General features: G+C 40.8%; 1 protein-coding gene across 5 annotated transcripts in view; it reads left to right on the top strand.

The window, feature by feature from the left end:
* The first annotated feature begins 271 nt into the window (after positions 1 to 271).
* The window catches only part of LOC115263171 (GATOR complex protein Iml1), a 35,872-nt gene continuing 19,939 nt past the window's right edge, over positions 272 to 16,204 (top strand). For 4 of the 5 annotated variants that reach the window (XM_029866104.2, XM_029866105.2, XM_029866101.2 and 1 more), the window contains exons 1-5: positions 272 to 842; positions 10,840 to 12,593; positions 12,656 to 12,869; positions 12,937 to 13,062; positions 13,749 to 13,766. In XM_029866104.2, coding sequence (XP_029721964.2) covers positions 713 to 842; positions 10,840 to 12,593; positions 12,656 to 12,869; positions 12,937 to 13,062; positions 13,749 to 13,766 — 2,242 coding nt within the window. In that variant the 5' untranslated portion in view covers positions 272 to 712. The remainder of the gene's footprint in view (positions 843 to 10,839; positions 12,594 to 12,655; positions 12,870 to 12,936; positions 13,063 to 13,748; positions 13,767 to 16,204) is intronic. The other variant, XM_029866102.2, reaches the window with a different exon arrangement.

The following is a 16,204-nucleotide window of genomic DNA, read 5'->3' as shown; positions in this document are numbered from 1 at the left end:
TACGGTATTTCAACGCACCCCTGCAACCGTAAACAAACACATTATGTGTCACAATCACAAATGCCATCAGCGGGATCACATAGTTATTTCATTAACACCAATGAAGATTCCATGCACGGACTGCAGTCCGCCCGTTTCTTTTCGTGTGTTTTGTTTACTATTTTCGATGTGTTGGTGAAATCTTCTCCGCAACGCACTCTGCAACGAAATTAGCCCACCACTACAACCATCTGCATACAACAGCTGATTACTGTCAAACTCCGAATCCGAAAACCAACAACAACGTCATCAGTTCAGTGCTAGCGCGTAAATACTTTGCAACTTTCACAAAAATTGTAATTTTTTGCTAAAATTTAGTGATAAAGTAATTTAATTGTATGCTTCGTTAACCTATTCGTCGTGTCGTGTGGTTGTAGAAAAGAAAACAAAAAAAATAAAATAAAATAAACTAGCCTTCCTTCCTCGGGAAATGTTAGCACAGGCCAAACACTTGGCTTCGGCTGCTATACTTGCTAACACTCTGAATCAATAAAAACGCACAGCTTGCGTGATAACAAAACCGTAACGTGATAATGAGGCGCTGATATTCACCGAACCAAAAAGAAAAAAAAAAGACATCGCATATCAGCCAGACAGCAAGAAAACCACCGGACCGAATTTCAATCATTTTGCTTTTGCCTTCTCGCGTCGTTGTCCGTCGGTCGTCGTCAAGATGCAGATTCATACCGTGAGCAGTTCGTCGTCCATCAATGGTGCGGTCAAAGCAGGATCAACATCTTCTCATCCGGACAGCGAAATGAAGAAACTGTGCAGGATCATTGCCCACAATAGGAGTTTTAAAGGTAGGTATTCTTTTTGGGATTGGGTGTGCTATGGGAAAGGGTAATGTTGGGATGAAACCAGAAATCCTCTTATTCCTGTAGGAATTCCTTCGGGGATGCCTCCGGGAATTCCTCCAGGATCTCCTCCAGGAACTCCTCCGGGGATTCCTCCAGGAATTCCTCCGAAGGTTCTTTCAGGAATACCTCCGGGGATTCCTCAGAAGTTTCCTTTGTGGATTCCTCCAGAAATTTCTCCGAGGATTCCTTCACTTGTTCCTTCAGGAATTTATCTATGGATTCCTCTAGCAATTCCTTCAGGAACTCTCCCGGAGATTCCTCCAGGAATCCCTCCGGGGATTCTTTTAGGACAGCCTTCGAGAATTCTTCCAGGAACTCCTCCTGAGATTCCTTCAGTTATCTCAACACAGATTCTACCAGGAATTCCCACCGATTCTACTAGTAACTCCCTCAGGGGAATCCTCTAGTAGCTCCCTTCAGCGACTCCTCCAGGAGTTTCATGGACTTTTCACCAGGAATACCCACCGGGGATTTTTCACGGAATTTCTTCAGGGTTTTTTCTTGGAAATCTTCCAGAAATTCTCTTTCTGGATTTTCTCCAAAAATTTCTCCAGGAATCTTTCCGGGGATTTTTTCCAGACATTTCTCTGGAGATAACTCCAGAAATTCCTAGGGGATACATTCCAAGAGGAATTGATGCAGAAAATGCCGAAGGAATTCCTGGTGGAATCCCCGGAAGTATTCCTGGATTAATCACCGGAGGAATGCTAGCTGGAATCTCTGGAGGAATCTCCGGAGGAAATCTTCGGCGAGAATTCCTGGAAGAATTCCCGCTGGGTATTCTTTGAAGGATCCCCGAATCAATTGTTGGAAAAATCTCCGATGGAATTCCTGAATGAATCCCTAAAGGACTTCCTGGAGGAATCTTCAGAGGAATTCCTGCCTGGGAGATTCCCCGAAAAAAATACAGGAGGAACCCTGGGAGGAATTCCTAGAGAAATTACCGGAGGAATTCCAGAAGGAATCCCCGGAGGAATCCCTGACGGAATTACTGGAGAAATTCCCGGAAGATTTTATGGGGAATCCCTGGCGGAATTTTTGGAGGGGGGGGAGTGGACCTGGTGTGATGGTTAGAACACTTGACTATCACGCCGAGGACCTGGGATCGAATCCCACTCCCGCCAAACTCGCAAAATGTGAGTTCTTCCTTTGGAAGCCTAGGGCTAAAATCTCGTTAATACAGATAAATAATAATTTTTTTTGGAGGAATTCTCCACCCAGTAGTATTTCCTGGAGAACTCTTTGGTGGGAGTTCCTGCAAGAGTTCCTAGAGCAATTCCTGGTAGGAATTCTTGGGGAGGATCCCCGATGGAAATCAAAGAAGAATCCCGGAAGAAATTCCGGGAGGAATCTCTGAAAAAATCCCCTAAGAAATTCCTGGAAGAATCCTCCGAAGAATTGCTGTAGAAATTCCCGGAGGAATTCCTGGAGGAATAATACCCGGAGGAATTCCTGGAGGAATCTCCGCTGGGAATTCCTGGAGAAATCCCCTGTGGAAATTCCTGGAGAAATCCCCTGTGGAAATTCCTGGAGAAATCCCCTGTGGGAATTCCTGGAGAAATAATACCCGGTAGAAATTCCTGGAGAAATCCCCGGTGAGAGTTCCTGGGAAAATCCGCTGGGGAATTTCCGGTAGGAATTCTTGGAGAAATTCTAAGAAGTATTCCTGGTGGAATTCCCGGATAAATAACTACAGGAATCCTCGGTAGGAATTCTTGGAGGAATCCTCGGAAGAATTCCTGGTGGAATTCCCGAACAAATTCCTGGAGGGATTTCCGGTAGCAACCTCGATGAGAATTCCTGAAGGAATCTCCGGTGGGATTTCCCGGAGGAATACCCGGTAGAATTGCTGTTGAAATCCCTGATAAAATTGCTGTTGGAATTCCCTGTAAAATTTCTTAAAGAATCCTCGGAGGAATTCCTAGGAGGATTCCTGAAAAATTTGCTGGAGGAATACCCAGAGGAATTCCTAAAAGAATCCTCGTCGGGAATTCCTGTTGAAATTTCCAAAAGAATTCCAGTTAAAATCTTTGGCGGAATTCCTGCAGAAATTCCGAGGAATTCCAGAAGGAATCTTTGGAGGAATCCCAGGGCAGAATTCCTGCTGGTATTCCAGCGAAACTCCTGGAGGAATATCCAGTGGAATTCCAGGAGGGGTCCCTGATGGAACTGCTATAGCAATTCTCGGAGGAATCTCTGGAGAAATCTCCTAAGTATTTTTTTGTAGGAATCCTTGATGGGAACCCCTGGGGGATCTTCGATGGGAGTTCCTGGAAAAAATCCCCTGTGGTATTTGCCGGAGTTATCCCTGGTGGAATTCCTGGAAAAATCCACGGTAGAATTGCTGTTGGAATCCCCTGTAATTTCCTGAAGGAATTTCAGGAGAAATCTCCGGAGGAATTCCTGAAATTATCCCCAGAGAAGAATTTCTAGAGGAATCCTCAATTGAATTCCCGGAGGAATTTCTCAGCACTCTTCCTCCCGGAATTAATTCAGGAATTCCTCCAGAGATTCCTCTAGGAATTTATACAGAAATACCTACAGAAATTGCTGCAGAGGAATTCCTCCAGGAATTCCTCCAGGCATTCCGCCATGCATTTCTCTATGTGACACGAATGCACTTTTTAGTGTAAAGTGTCATTAATTAATAAAAAAAAAAATTCTCTATGATTTTAACCAGGAATTTCTGCATGGACTCCTCCAGGAATTCCTCCAAGTATTCCTTCAGGACTTCCTTCAGGAACTTTTCCAAGTAGTTCTCCAGGAATTCTTTCAGAAATGTCTACAGCAGGAAATCCTCTAAGGATTCCTTCAGAAATTCTTCCAGGAATACCTCCAGGGACTCCTTCAGAAATTCTTCCAGCATTTTTTCCAGGAATTCCTTCAGAAATGCATCCTGGAATTTCTCCTCCAGAGATTTCTGCACGAACTCCTCCAGGGATTTCTCTAGAGATTCCCCAGGGTTTTCGCCTGGAATTCCTCCAAAGATTCCTCTAGAGATTCCTCTATGAATTTCTTCATTCCTCCAGGAATTTTTCCATGCATTCCTTCAGGAATTTCTCGGGGAATACCTCTAAAGATTCCTCCTTCATGCATTTTTCCAGCGATTCCTTTGGAAAATCTCGAGGAATTCTCCCTGAAATTTCTCTAGGAATATCTAGGGGGATTTCATCAGAATTTTCTCGAGGGATTCCTCCCAGGATTCCTCTAGAGAATGCCCCTGGAATTTCTCAGGAATTCATCCAGAGATCGCTCCATAAATTCTTCCAGGGATTTCTCCAAGAATTCATCCAAGCATTTCCCCAGGAAATGTGATTCCTCCAGTGGCTCCTCCAGGAATTTCTTCAGGCGTTCCTCCAGGAATGCCTCCAAGGATTATTCCAGTATGTTGTCAGGGATTACTCCGTAAATTCTTCCAGCGATCCCTCCCAAAATGCTTCTATATTTTCTCCAGGATTTATACCAGGAATGCATCCAAAAATTCCTCCATGAATTCTTTCAGGAATTTCTCAAATGATTCATCCAGAAAATTATCCAGGTATTCCTGACCCATTCTACCGTGACGTTACAACGTTTTCACGCCTTTTTGGTCAGATTTTTCACTATAACTCGTAAGTTCTACCGTAAACCCTCAAATATTTTTGCATATTCGGATTCCGGTTTACGGTCGAATTTACAAGTTATTGGCTAGTTTCCACTTCGTACGTACTGTGCAAAAAGATAGGACAAGTAATGGTCAAGTAATGATTCCGCTTCAAAATTACTTGAGCGGTTCGCAGATGGCAAGTAAGGATAAAAGTGTAACACTCATAACGCCTCCCGTGCGAATCAAATGGAGCTGTCACTTTTCCTTGCGGAAAAATTGTTCCGTAAGGAAAAGTAACGTTTCTCCCCATACTGGATCAGTTGTCAAAATTACTTGCGGAAAAAGAGAGAATTTTACTTGAGCTCTCTACTTGACAACACGAAACTTAGCTTATAGTGGAAAATCTGACCAAAAAGGCGTCAAAACGTTGTAACGTCACGGTAGAATGTGTCTTCTACAGAAATTTCGACAGGGATTCCTCCAAGAACTCCTCAAGGGATTTCTCCTCGAATTCCACCAGGGTCTCCTCTGGGAATTTCTTCAGGGATTCCGCCAGAAATTTGTCCAGAAGTTTCTAGGGATATTTATGTAAAAAATTAACTGAAGTCAAAATTCACAATTTAAAATAAACTAAATAGGGTTTTCTTTCGAGTGATGTTGCAACAAAGTTTAACAATGTTAGTTCATCTCAGGACCTTGCTTTTTATTTGGGGAAATGATATAATCAGAGAAATTGATTTCGGGCTAATGGGTCATATGGGGTGATGCGATGCGAGATAATGTCATATAACTATTAGGGTGGGTCAACGTTGTATGGGAAATTTTAAAATTGATCAGATCCAATCCGATCAAAGGTTTCAAGATGCCCTTTGAGGTCTCAAATAACTGTGCAAAATTTGGGCATGATTGGTTTAGCCTACATTTTGCGCATCGCGATTGAAGTTTGTATGGGATTTTTCATGGGAAATCATACTTTTTCGTTTTTTTCTTGAAAGTTGCTAAAAATTGTACTATACCATATAACCGCTAATGGTAAAGTATAGCCTACCCAACTAACATTTGCAGCGCTATAAGCTTTAGTCATTTGCTTTCTGTTGTGTAACCATTGAATAAAAGCAGTCAACGCTGAATAAAAAGGAAGTTAGTCAAATATAGATCATAAGCTAATACACGACTGCAAAACAAGCACCACACGGAAAAAAAATCCATTCCCCTAATCATGAATAAAAAATCATGTTCTTATGATGTCTGCCAACTCATAATATCATAATTCAAATTCATAATATCATGAATGAGTTGACCAGAAATATGAATAAAAACAAGCATTTTCATAAATTATATTCATGGTCGCTTCCTAGCGTTACACTTATCTGTCATATGCAATTATATAAATCGCGCGGTCGTCCAGCACAGACATGTCGAAAAAGTTGAACCTGCTATTTTTGCAAAGTTTTTATTTGGTTAGAGTAATAAATGTGCATATATGAGGAAATGGAACATCGAAACAGTGTGCCCGTAAGATTCGGCAGGTTGTTGGGAGTTGATTGACTAAAAAGTAAACGCGCAAAAAGTAAACAGTGCCTAGCTCGCGTTTTCGATGTGCCATCCGTCGTAGTTCCGAGTTTATGTACGGAGGGTGAAGCAAAGTGAGAATCGCGCGATAATTTTCGGTAATTCTCTCTATTTTTCTGGTTTATCCATCGTTCGACGAGTTTGCAGACTCAGCAAGTGATGTGAACTAGTGAACAATTGATGTGGTTTGGAGGGCATCCTTAGCCTGTTGGATGTAGGTGCCAAAGACAAAAATAATAAACCAGCTAAATATGATTATCCGGTGAGTTCGATCATTGTTGTTCTCTTTTATATTTGAACATTACATATCTTCACTAACAAGAGGCCAACTAAAAAGTGCTGCTTGCTCATAGAAAAAAGGATGATGGATAGGTCCCAAAATCATAGAAATGGGCTCTGATATCACGTATTTTATTTTCTTATGATTTTAGCTTTCATCGTTTTATTAATCTAATTAAAAGCATTTGGGACCGACGACGACGGAATCATAAAAGTAATTCTTAATTCCATGAATTCTATGCATGGTTCCATTTCCCTCAACCATGATTTTATGAATTTGACTGAGAAACATTGAGGTCCGACGACGACGGAATCATAAAAGTAATTCTTAATTCCATGAATTCTATGCATGGTTCCATCTCCCTCAACCATGATTTTATGAATTTGACTGAGAAGCATATAGGTCCGACGACGTCGGAATCATAAAAGTATTTTTTGATTCCATGAATTCTATGCATGGTTCTACCTCACCAAACCATAATTTTATGAATGTGGTGGTAAAGCATCAGGATCTGCATCCAGGTTTATGAAAATTATTCTTGGCTTCATGAATGCTACTCATGATCCCAGCTTATTTAATCATAGCTTCATGATTATATTTTCCATTTTTGGTCGTCGAAAGCCAAAACAATAACGGGTGCATAGCGTTATGGTGAAATCAATCATAAGATCATAAAATTTAATCATGGTGTATATTTATAACATAAAATCATAAAAATATCGGGAAACTATGAGTCATATTCATGGTCTTGGGAATGGACTTTTTTCCGTGCATACTGCTACCAAACTTGATTTTCAGAAATCCATCATTTGTCACTGGGGTCGCCTTTACTCCACTCTATTCCAACTCCGGGAGATTTCCCGGAAGATGTGAAAACTTGAACAAATCGAATAGGAATCCCCACTAACAAAACAGCTGCTACTATACAGTACAGTTCGTCATACTGACGAATCCCCATACCAGCAGTGCTTTGAAGGCCGTTATGCGATTTCATTATAGCTAGAAGCTGTAATAAAGAAACTGTTGGAATACCAACACGGCTTGTCGGATGTAAACATTATTGTCAAAACAAACTTCGAGCGCGATATATAGCTACTACACAAATACTTTACAGCTATCTATCTCTGTGCTGTGACATTATTTCGGTTGCTTTTATTGCACTTTAATCCAACTCCGGAAGATTTGCCGGAAGATGTACAAATCGAGTAAGTGTCCCAGCCAATACAACAGCCGCTTTTATACAGTACGTTTTGTAATGTTGCCAAATACACATAACAGCAGCGCTTCGTAGCTGAACACTCTTTCAGCTAGAAGCTGTGACGAAGAACCTTGGCGCAACCACACAGATTGTTCACTGTAAACACAGACAAACAGACGTAACACTCTTCAAAATGGCTTGGCATATGCATTTAACGATCAATTCAAATTTCATTTGATTTGCGCGATCGTTCCAACAGATGCGCTAGTGTTCGATCGCTTTGACGTTTGCCAGTGTACACGTTGCTGAATGATACAAACGAAAATTACAGGCAATTTGTGTAGTAGTGTGCGTGTCGACAAAACGTCAAATCGAAATCCATCATGGCCGACAGTGTCGCGCGCGGTTCTACCAACAGGTGGCAGCATGCTCATGAAAATGACACCGGGCAAAAGTTTTTAATGAATTTTCTCTAAGAGTTACGTCTGTTTGTCTGTGCTGTAAACATTATTGCGTTTGGCGTTTCACAAGCTTTTGCAGCAAGATGAAGTTGGGTAAGGTTTCTTGTGGCACAATTATGAAGCCTTGTCTGGAGTAAAACAAAACGGGCTATTTTCTATGCTATTTATATATAGCAGTGTAACAGCGAGGATATCATCGGGACCAGTGGATACGGAGATCCGGAGTTCGAATCCAAGTAGCGGCAAGTACTTTAATTATTCAATTTTAAAAGCGATGATTCCAGTTCCACATGTATTGCGTCATGGTATCCATAAACTAATTATATTTAATCGATTAATTTGGAGATGCCGTATAACTATTATTTAACAACAGTGAAAAGGCTGAAAAAGCGCCTTCTCAAGATGTTATTCAGTTAGTGGTTACATAGGAGCCGAAAAAAGAGCTATGGCTTGGTGGCATAGAAGCTGCTCGCACTGCATCAACATGTGGATTAAGTTCGCCAGATTCATTGGTACAGGGCTTGCATAGCAGCTGCCGTCCATATGCACAACACAGTAACTCAGCATCAAGCCGTATTGAGGACGCTTTGTTGACGTTTACATTCACAATAAATATTAGTTGGGTCATTCAGAAATTCTTCCAGCATTTTTTTTTCAGGAATTCCTTCAGAAATGCATCCTGGAATTTCTCCTCCAGGGATTTCTGCACGAATTTCTCCAGGGATTTCTCTTGGGATTCCTCCAGGGTTTTCGCCTGGAATTCCTTCAAGGATTCCTCTATCAATTTCTTCATTCCTCCAGGAATTTATCCTTCATGCATTCCTTCAGGAATTTCTCGGGGAATACCTCCAAAGATTCCGATTTTTTCCAGGGATTTCCACAGGGATTCCTTTGGAAATTCTAGTGGAATTCTCCAAGAAATTTCTCTAGGAATATCTAAGGGGATTTCTTCAGAATTTTCTCGAGGGATTCCTCCCAGGATTCCTCTAGAGATTGCCCCTGGAATTTCTCAGGAATTCATCCAGAGATCCCACCATGATTTTTTCCAGGGATTCCTCCAAGAATTCATCCAAGCATTTCCCCAGGAAATGGGATTCCTCCAGTGGCTCCTCCAGAAATTCCTTCAGGAGTTGCTTCAGGAATTCCTCCAGGAATTTCTTCAGGCATTTCTCCAGGAATCCCTCCAGGGATTATTCCAGTAGGTCTTATGTGTCTTTGGATTACTCCGGAAATTCTTCCAGGGATCCCTCCCAAAATGCCTCTATATTTTCTTCAGGATTTTTACTAGGAATGCATCCAGAAATTCCTCCATGAATTCTTTCAGAAATTTCTCCATTGTTTCATCCAGACAATAATCCAGGTATTCCTGACACACTCTACCGTGACGTTACAACGTTATAACGCCTTTTTGGTCAGATTTTTCACTATAACTCGTAAATTCGACCGTAAACCCTCAAATATTTTTGCACATTCGGATTCCGTTTTACGGTCGAATTTACAAGTTATAGTGGCAAATCTGACATAAAAAGCGTCAAAACGTTGTAACGTCACGGTAGAATGTGTCTTCTACAGAAATTTCGACAGGGATTCCTCCAAGAATTCTTCAAGGAATTTCTACTGGAATTCCTCCAGAGTCTCCTCTGGGAATTTCTTCAGGGATTCCGCAAGAAAGTTGTCCAGAAGTTTCTAGGGATATTTATGTAAAGAATTAACTTAAGTCAAAATTCACAATTTAAAATAAATTAAATAGGGTTTTCTTTCGAGTGATGTTGCAACAAAGTTTAACAATGTTAGTTCATCTCAAGACCATGCTCTTTATTTGGGGAAATGATATATGGTATGTGGGGGCACGATGGGTCAGGGGGCAAGATGGGTCAGTACCGTTTTCAATCGCACAATATAAGTTTCGAATCTATCAATAATTTTCCCAGATGAACGACGGGGATACACAAAAAAGTGGTATATTGTTTTGAAAATTCTATACGTTCCTCGCACAGAAAAAAATAAAATATTTTTTCGTTAAACTCCTTATGCTATACATTCCATATGACTACGTGTATTGTGTAGACGGGGCAAGATGGGTCACCCTAATTTTTCGGTATGTTTGCATAGTTTTTGAAATGTTTTATTTTTCATGGAAATGCTATTCTGTGACCTACATTATCGAAGCGATGAGAGCACTGAAAATTTGAGAACATATTTTTCAAATTTTCCTTCAAAAAATATAGGCTTTCAAAGTCCGTTTATGGCTACCCGAACAAAAATCTTCTAGTTCTGAGAATAATCTACCGATATGTTTCAACACTTTCTTCATGTAATCTGTACGTCTATGAAGCTTAGATGTATAGAGAAAAACTAGAAGATATAGTATTTTTTGTTGGAGGAAAATCGAGTTTTCTTATAGCTGACCCATCTTGCCCCCGTTAAAATGAGGTGGGGTAAGATGGGTCATGTTTTGAAAATTGTTTGTCAAGACGCAGGTTTCAAACTTTATAACCTTTTTATACTCTTATATCATAGCTGACTAGTGTATCTGAGAGTCGTGGTAGAATACAGAGAAATGCGATTTATATTCAGAAAGTTATAGGGATCCCTTTCTTAGATGACCCATCCTGCCCCCACTTACCATAATCAAAGAAATTTAATTCGAGGTAATGGGTCATATGGGGTGATGCGATGTGAGATAATGTCATATAAGTATAGTCTAAATTTTAACATCCATTTGTTCCTACACTAAACAAGTTACCTACCTAGTCCACCTGCAAATCCTTTGACCATTGAGAATCGCTGTACTTATGCTGAAGCGTGTTAATTGTATGCTATACATTTGTTTTTTTTTTCAGATGAAGACTTACTGTTGAATCCAAAGGACCATCCCGAGCTAAAGCTGAAGGACATCGTGGAGATTTATGATCCGGACGACGACGGTGTGCGCCTGTTGCTCCAGGTGACTTGTCTTACAGAGGAGTTCATGAACCGGGAAGCCATTAGTGTCGAAGCGAACGTTGCACTTGCCTTCAATCTGAAACCCTACAAAGATGTGTACCTCCGGAAGGTGGATCCTGCGGAGGTGGCTTTGGATTCGGTAGAGATCACCTTCAAGGATCAGTATATGGGTCGGTCGGAGATGTGGAGATTGAAGACGTATTTAACGAACACATGCGTCTATTTGAATAAGAAGATTGAATATTGCGAGAGTTGCATCCGGTGTCAGGTTTATGAGATGTGGTCGCAGGGCGATCGGGTGGCATGTGGAGTCATCACGGAGGACACGAAGGTGGTGTTTCGAAGTAACACCTCGATGGTCTATCTGTTTATTCAGATGTCCTCGGAGATGTGGGACTTTGATATCCATGGTGATTTGTACTTTGAGAAGGCGGTCAATGGATTCTTGGCTGATCTGTACACAAAGTGGAAAAAGCTTGGCAGCAATCACGAAGTGACGATAGTCATGTTTTCGAGGACATTCTACGCAGCAAAAAGCCTGGATGAGTTTCCGCTTCATATGAGGGATTGCTTGCAGATGGACTATAAAGGTCGATACTACGAAGATTTCTATCGTGTAGCGATTCAGAATGAGCGTTGCGATGACTGGAGTTCAACATTGGTGCAGTTGAGGCGATTGTTTACGGGTTACAGAGACGTCGTATTGAAGTATCATGATCGTCCCGATGTAGACATCAAAGTTCCTTCGGCAACCAATTCTACGGCTGCACAAGGAAATTTCTTGGAAGTTCTCAACATTTCGCTCAATGTTTTCGAGAAGCATTACTTGGACCGAAGTTTTGATCGTACGGGACAGCTTTCGGTTGTGATCACGCCCGGAGTTGGTGTTTTTGAAGTAGATCGAGAACTTACAAACATCACGAAACAACGAATCATAGACAACGGAGTCGGAAGCGATTTGGTTTGCGTTGGAGAACAACCTTTGCATGCTGTGCCGCTACTGAAATTTCACAACAAGGATTCCCTGACGTCGATCGATGATTACTCGATGCCCCATTGGATTAATCTCAGTTTCTATTCGACAAATAAAACAGGAGGGTATGCTTCGTTCATTCCCAGAATAAAGCCTCCTCCGGTAATTTCCGAATCGACTCTTCGTGAAAATCCGGATGCGTTTCAGTTGCGGTTACCGAAGAAAGAGAGTAAAAACGAATATATCCACAACTGTTTGTTCGACTACGATGCCTACGATGACCAAATATTTCAGCTGCCTTCAGTGCAAGGAACATGCTCCTTGCAGCGAGTCGCACGAACTAAGAAAACATCCGTTCCCAGTCTGGATAACTTCGGAACTTACGGAAACAACCGCGAATGGGAGAACATTCTGTTCCCTTCTGAGTTGCGACGCAAAATGTCCGATCCGGACATCCACCACAATACTACCAACATGCTGAATCTGAGTCTCGCATCGCATAATAGCTCGCCTAGTGCAACGGATAAACTCGGCGAAAAGTGCATCAATCGAAGCTTTGGCTCTACCAGCGGTCCAGTGGTTAGAACGGGAAGAGCGTTGATTAACCCATTCGATCCGTCCCATGTCACAATCAAGCTGACGTCCAACAGAAGGCGGTGGACGCACATCTTTCCAAAGGTTTGATATATTGAGTGTTGCTTTAAGATCGGCCATATTTAGGTTTCCATTTCATCCCACAGGGTCCGCAAGGAGTGCTCATACAACAGCATCACTATCAGGCTGTGCCGACTGCAACATCGACCACCAGTTATACTGCGTTCGACTTGGACACGAGCAGCGAGTATGCGCATACATCCACGTGTACGTGGGGCGGTCGCGGACGGCATGGAAGCAATGCCTCGTTCGATAGTCGCCTGAACGACGAAGACTTGAAGTGGATTTCGGAGAACAAAGGTATGTAGTAAAATTTGTTATAACTAGGTGACTTTATTATATCAATATTTCTTTTTTTTCGCTTTAGGAAATCGTCGCAAGTCTGGCTTACACTCAGCTGCTGGTCCAACTGTGACGGTGACTCCATCCAAAAGCCTTACTTTACTGTGGGGTGTAACTGGCGAGCAAGAGTGGACTCCATCTCTCACCACAGGTAATATTCGCGCCTGACAACTGCTAAATGCTTACTCAAACAAGTCATTTAATCAGACTGCCATTTGCGATGATTTTCCCTTAGTTTCATTTAATCAATACGCTGCATTCCCATTGATTAATATGGCTATTCGATTTTTAATAATATAATTAATTAATATCTATATTTTTACGTTTCATGTGCTTTCATCGTTCCATCCATCGATCTGATTCGAATATTGATGTTTTATTTGAAATTTTCATTACCACAATGGTTTTAACGATTCTAATTACGATGGATTACCGTAAAACAACAAACGTTCTCTAATGATGATCGTGTATAATGAAATCATCTCAAATCATTCAAATCTGGACCATCAATGAACACACCTTCACAAACAACGACGTCGATCAATCAACAACGGTATCCCTCTCCGTACAATCCAACGTGCATCGATGTTTTATCAAACCACTGCGCTACTACTACTACCTACTACTACTACACGGCCGATCACACAATCTGCTGCCGCGCTGTTACTACTTTACTCTACTACCACCACACAAACCAAACACACTCGTTTGATATTCTCCACTGACCGTGTACTACATGTGTGCTCTTCTACCTTCTCCATGTGTGCTACACGCCATCCGATCGCGCGGCCACCTAAATGTCGTGTGCCTACTTCCCCGTGTCGTGTATTGCTGCAGCCGGACGAGTGATCATAGGTTGGACCAATATGCTGTTGTTTCTCATTACAAATTTCTCTTATTTTTCAAAAGTATTGTCTCATCACCGCTGTTTATACCGATTTACGTTTCACACTATGCTTCTATTATGTGTATTCTACTTTATGTTATATTTTCTTCACTTTGGCTTTTATTGTAATTGCACTTTCTGTACACACCCACAACTTCTCTCCAGCACACTCCCTGTTTTGTTGGCTATCTCTTCAATGTATAATAGGCTAATGGTTTCAAAGGTCGATGTTGTTATGTTTTCTCGTTGTTGCTCTGTAAAAGTCGTTATCTGTATGAGATGTTTGTTCTGCAGTAGATATTGCTCTTTGTATTACTGTATTTACCCTGTAGATATGATGTGCTTGTGTATTTTTGACTTTGATGGTACTGCCAAAACAACTAAATATAATTTTGGATCAATGGCATTGTGCTGATTGATAAATTATGTATTTCAAGTCCTCACATATCATTTCATAACCATAAGCGTATAATTTTATTTTTACCATGTTAATGCACAATAATGCATTTCAGACATGACGTATTGTTTACGGTATGCCTAAAGAAAGAGACTTAACCCTTCAGTAATCGCGCTAATGAATGATTTTAAATTGCTATTACTGGGAAATGTTGGTAAACAAAACAAGAAAAAATGAAAAAAAAATATCAGAATATGTTTGTTGATATTTAAACGTAATTAACATCTATTTTAAAAAAATCAGCATTGTCACGGTCGCCATGTTGTTGTTTGGCGATCACAGATTTTATTTTTTCAAGCCCAACATGGTTCTTGTTCTTTTGATGGTTAATGTACAAGCAATTTCAAGTATCGTGTATATATCCTTTCTTTCGTTTTTTTTTTGGCATTACGTCCCTACTGGGACATAACATGCTTTTGTGCTCAATTTTTATCATAAATACTTCCATAGCAAGAAGTTAACTCTGAGAGGGGGTTTCGACTGTCAATGGTACCTTTTTTATTTGACTTTTCGTAAATAGCAACGAATAATGGGGTAATACACATGCATTTTAAGTCGTAGTTTCGTAGCGGTGTATCCGTCAGAAAGTGCTTTATACTGTAAATTTGTTCCAAAAATTTTGGCTGTGCTGTTTAACCCGCGGCCTTTGTAGTCTTCCCAGAGAAATGGTCATTGCATAAAAGTGTATGCGGTCTATCATTTCTGAAAGGAACAACTGCGCTTGAGGAAACGTCGCAATATTGTTTCCCATAAGGGGAGAGAAAACTGCGACTTTCGCGAACGAGGCTGCGTATATTTTTGTGAAAATACTCCATTACCACTAACAAACAGACGTCTCACTATACGCACTTCCCATCGTTTCCCTTTTTAACGGAGGGTAAAAAAATCGTGAAAATTCTCAAATGCTATGAATGGAGAGCCCCACGGAAATCTATCCTGAATACGTTCCAAATTTCTTCTAAAAATTTCTCTCAAGATTCTTTCTTCAATTCTGCTGGGGATTCTTGCTTGGAATTCTACGGCAATTCTTTCACAAATTTCTCACAAAATTCTTCCAGCCAGTACTTCTCGGGATTTCTTCCAGAGCTTTTCGCTTCTTCGATTCCTTCCGGAGATCCTTTTAAATGGGAGCGGGACATTTGGCATAAAGTAATTTGACATAAGGTCGTTTGGCATAAGGTCACTTGGCATAAAGACATTTGGCATAACGGTCATTTGGCATAACCGAAATGCACCCTTCTTTATTATGCCAAGTGTCCATTATGCCAACTGACCGTTATGCCAAATGACTTTATGCCAAGTGACCTTATGCCAAACGGCCTTATGCCAAATGACACAGACTCTTTTAAAATATATGCTTCCTTGTAATCATCAGAAATTTGATGACTTTCCAACAGTTTTTCCCGGGTATTTTGTGATTTGTTTTGCAGAAGTCTTCAGAGAATTTCTTCCAGAGTTTTCAGGAGTTGTCTTTGTTTGATGTTGGCAAAATCTCTTAAAAATAATCTCATTAGGAACATGGAAGAAACCCCGGGAAAAAATCTTGGAAGAAAGTCCTGCATAAATTCAGAAAAAGACAAGGAGCATCACCGGAAGGAATCTTCTAAGAGGAGCTTCGGAAGAATTTCCATCCTGAAGAAATCTTAGATGTAACTTGAAGAGAAAATCCGCGAAAATTTACGAAATATCGCTAAAGAAACTCTTGTAGAAATTCCGGGACAAACTCTACAAGAAAGCCCTTGCAAACTTTTTGAAAGAATCACAGGAGTTACTTCGGAATACATTCCGGGAAGAACTCTTTGTGCAGGAAGATTTCTTTGGGAAATCCTATGAGGAACACCAGAAGGAATCGTGGAAAATCATTCAAGAGGAATCCTGAGAGAAACTCTAGGAGAATTTCCATAAGAACATCTGAGAAATATCCTGAAAGAAACTCTTGTGGAGGTCTCG

Source organism: Aedes albopictus, chromosome 2 (assembly GCF_035046485.1).
Source record: "Aedes albopictus strain Foshan chromosome 2, AalbF5, whole genome shotgun sequence".
Classification (NCBI taxonomy): domain Eukaryota; kingdom Metazoa; phylum Arthropoda; class Insecta; order Diptera; family Culicidae; genus Aedes; species Aedes albopictus.
This window is presented reverse-complemented; position numbering and strand designations above follow the sequence as displayed.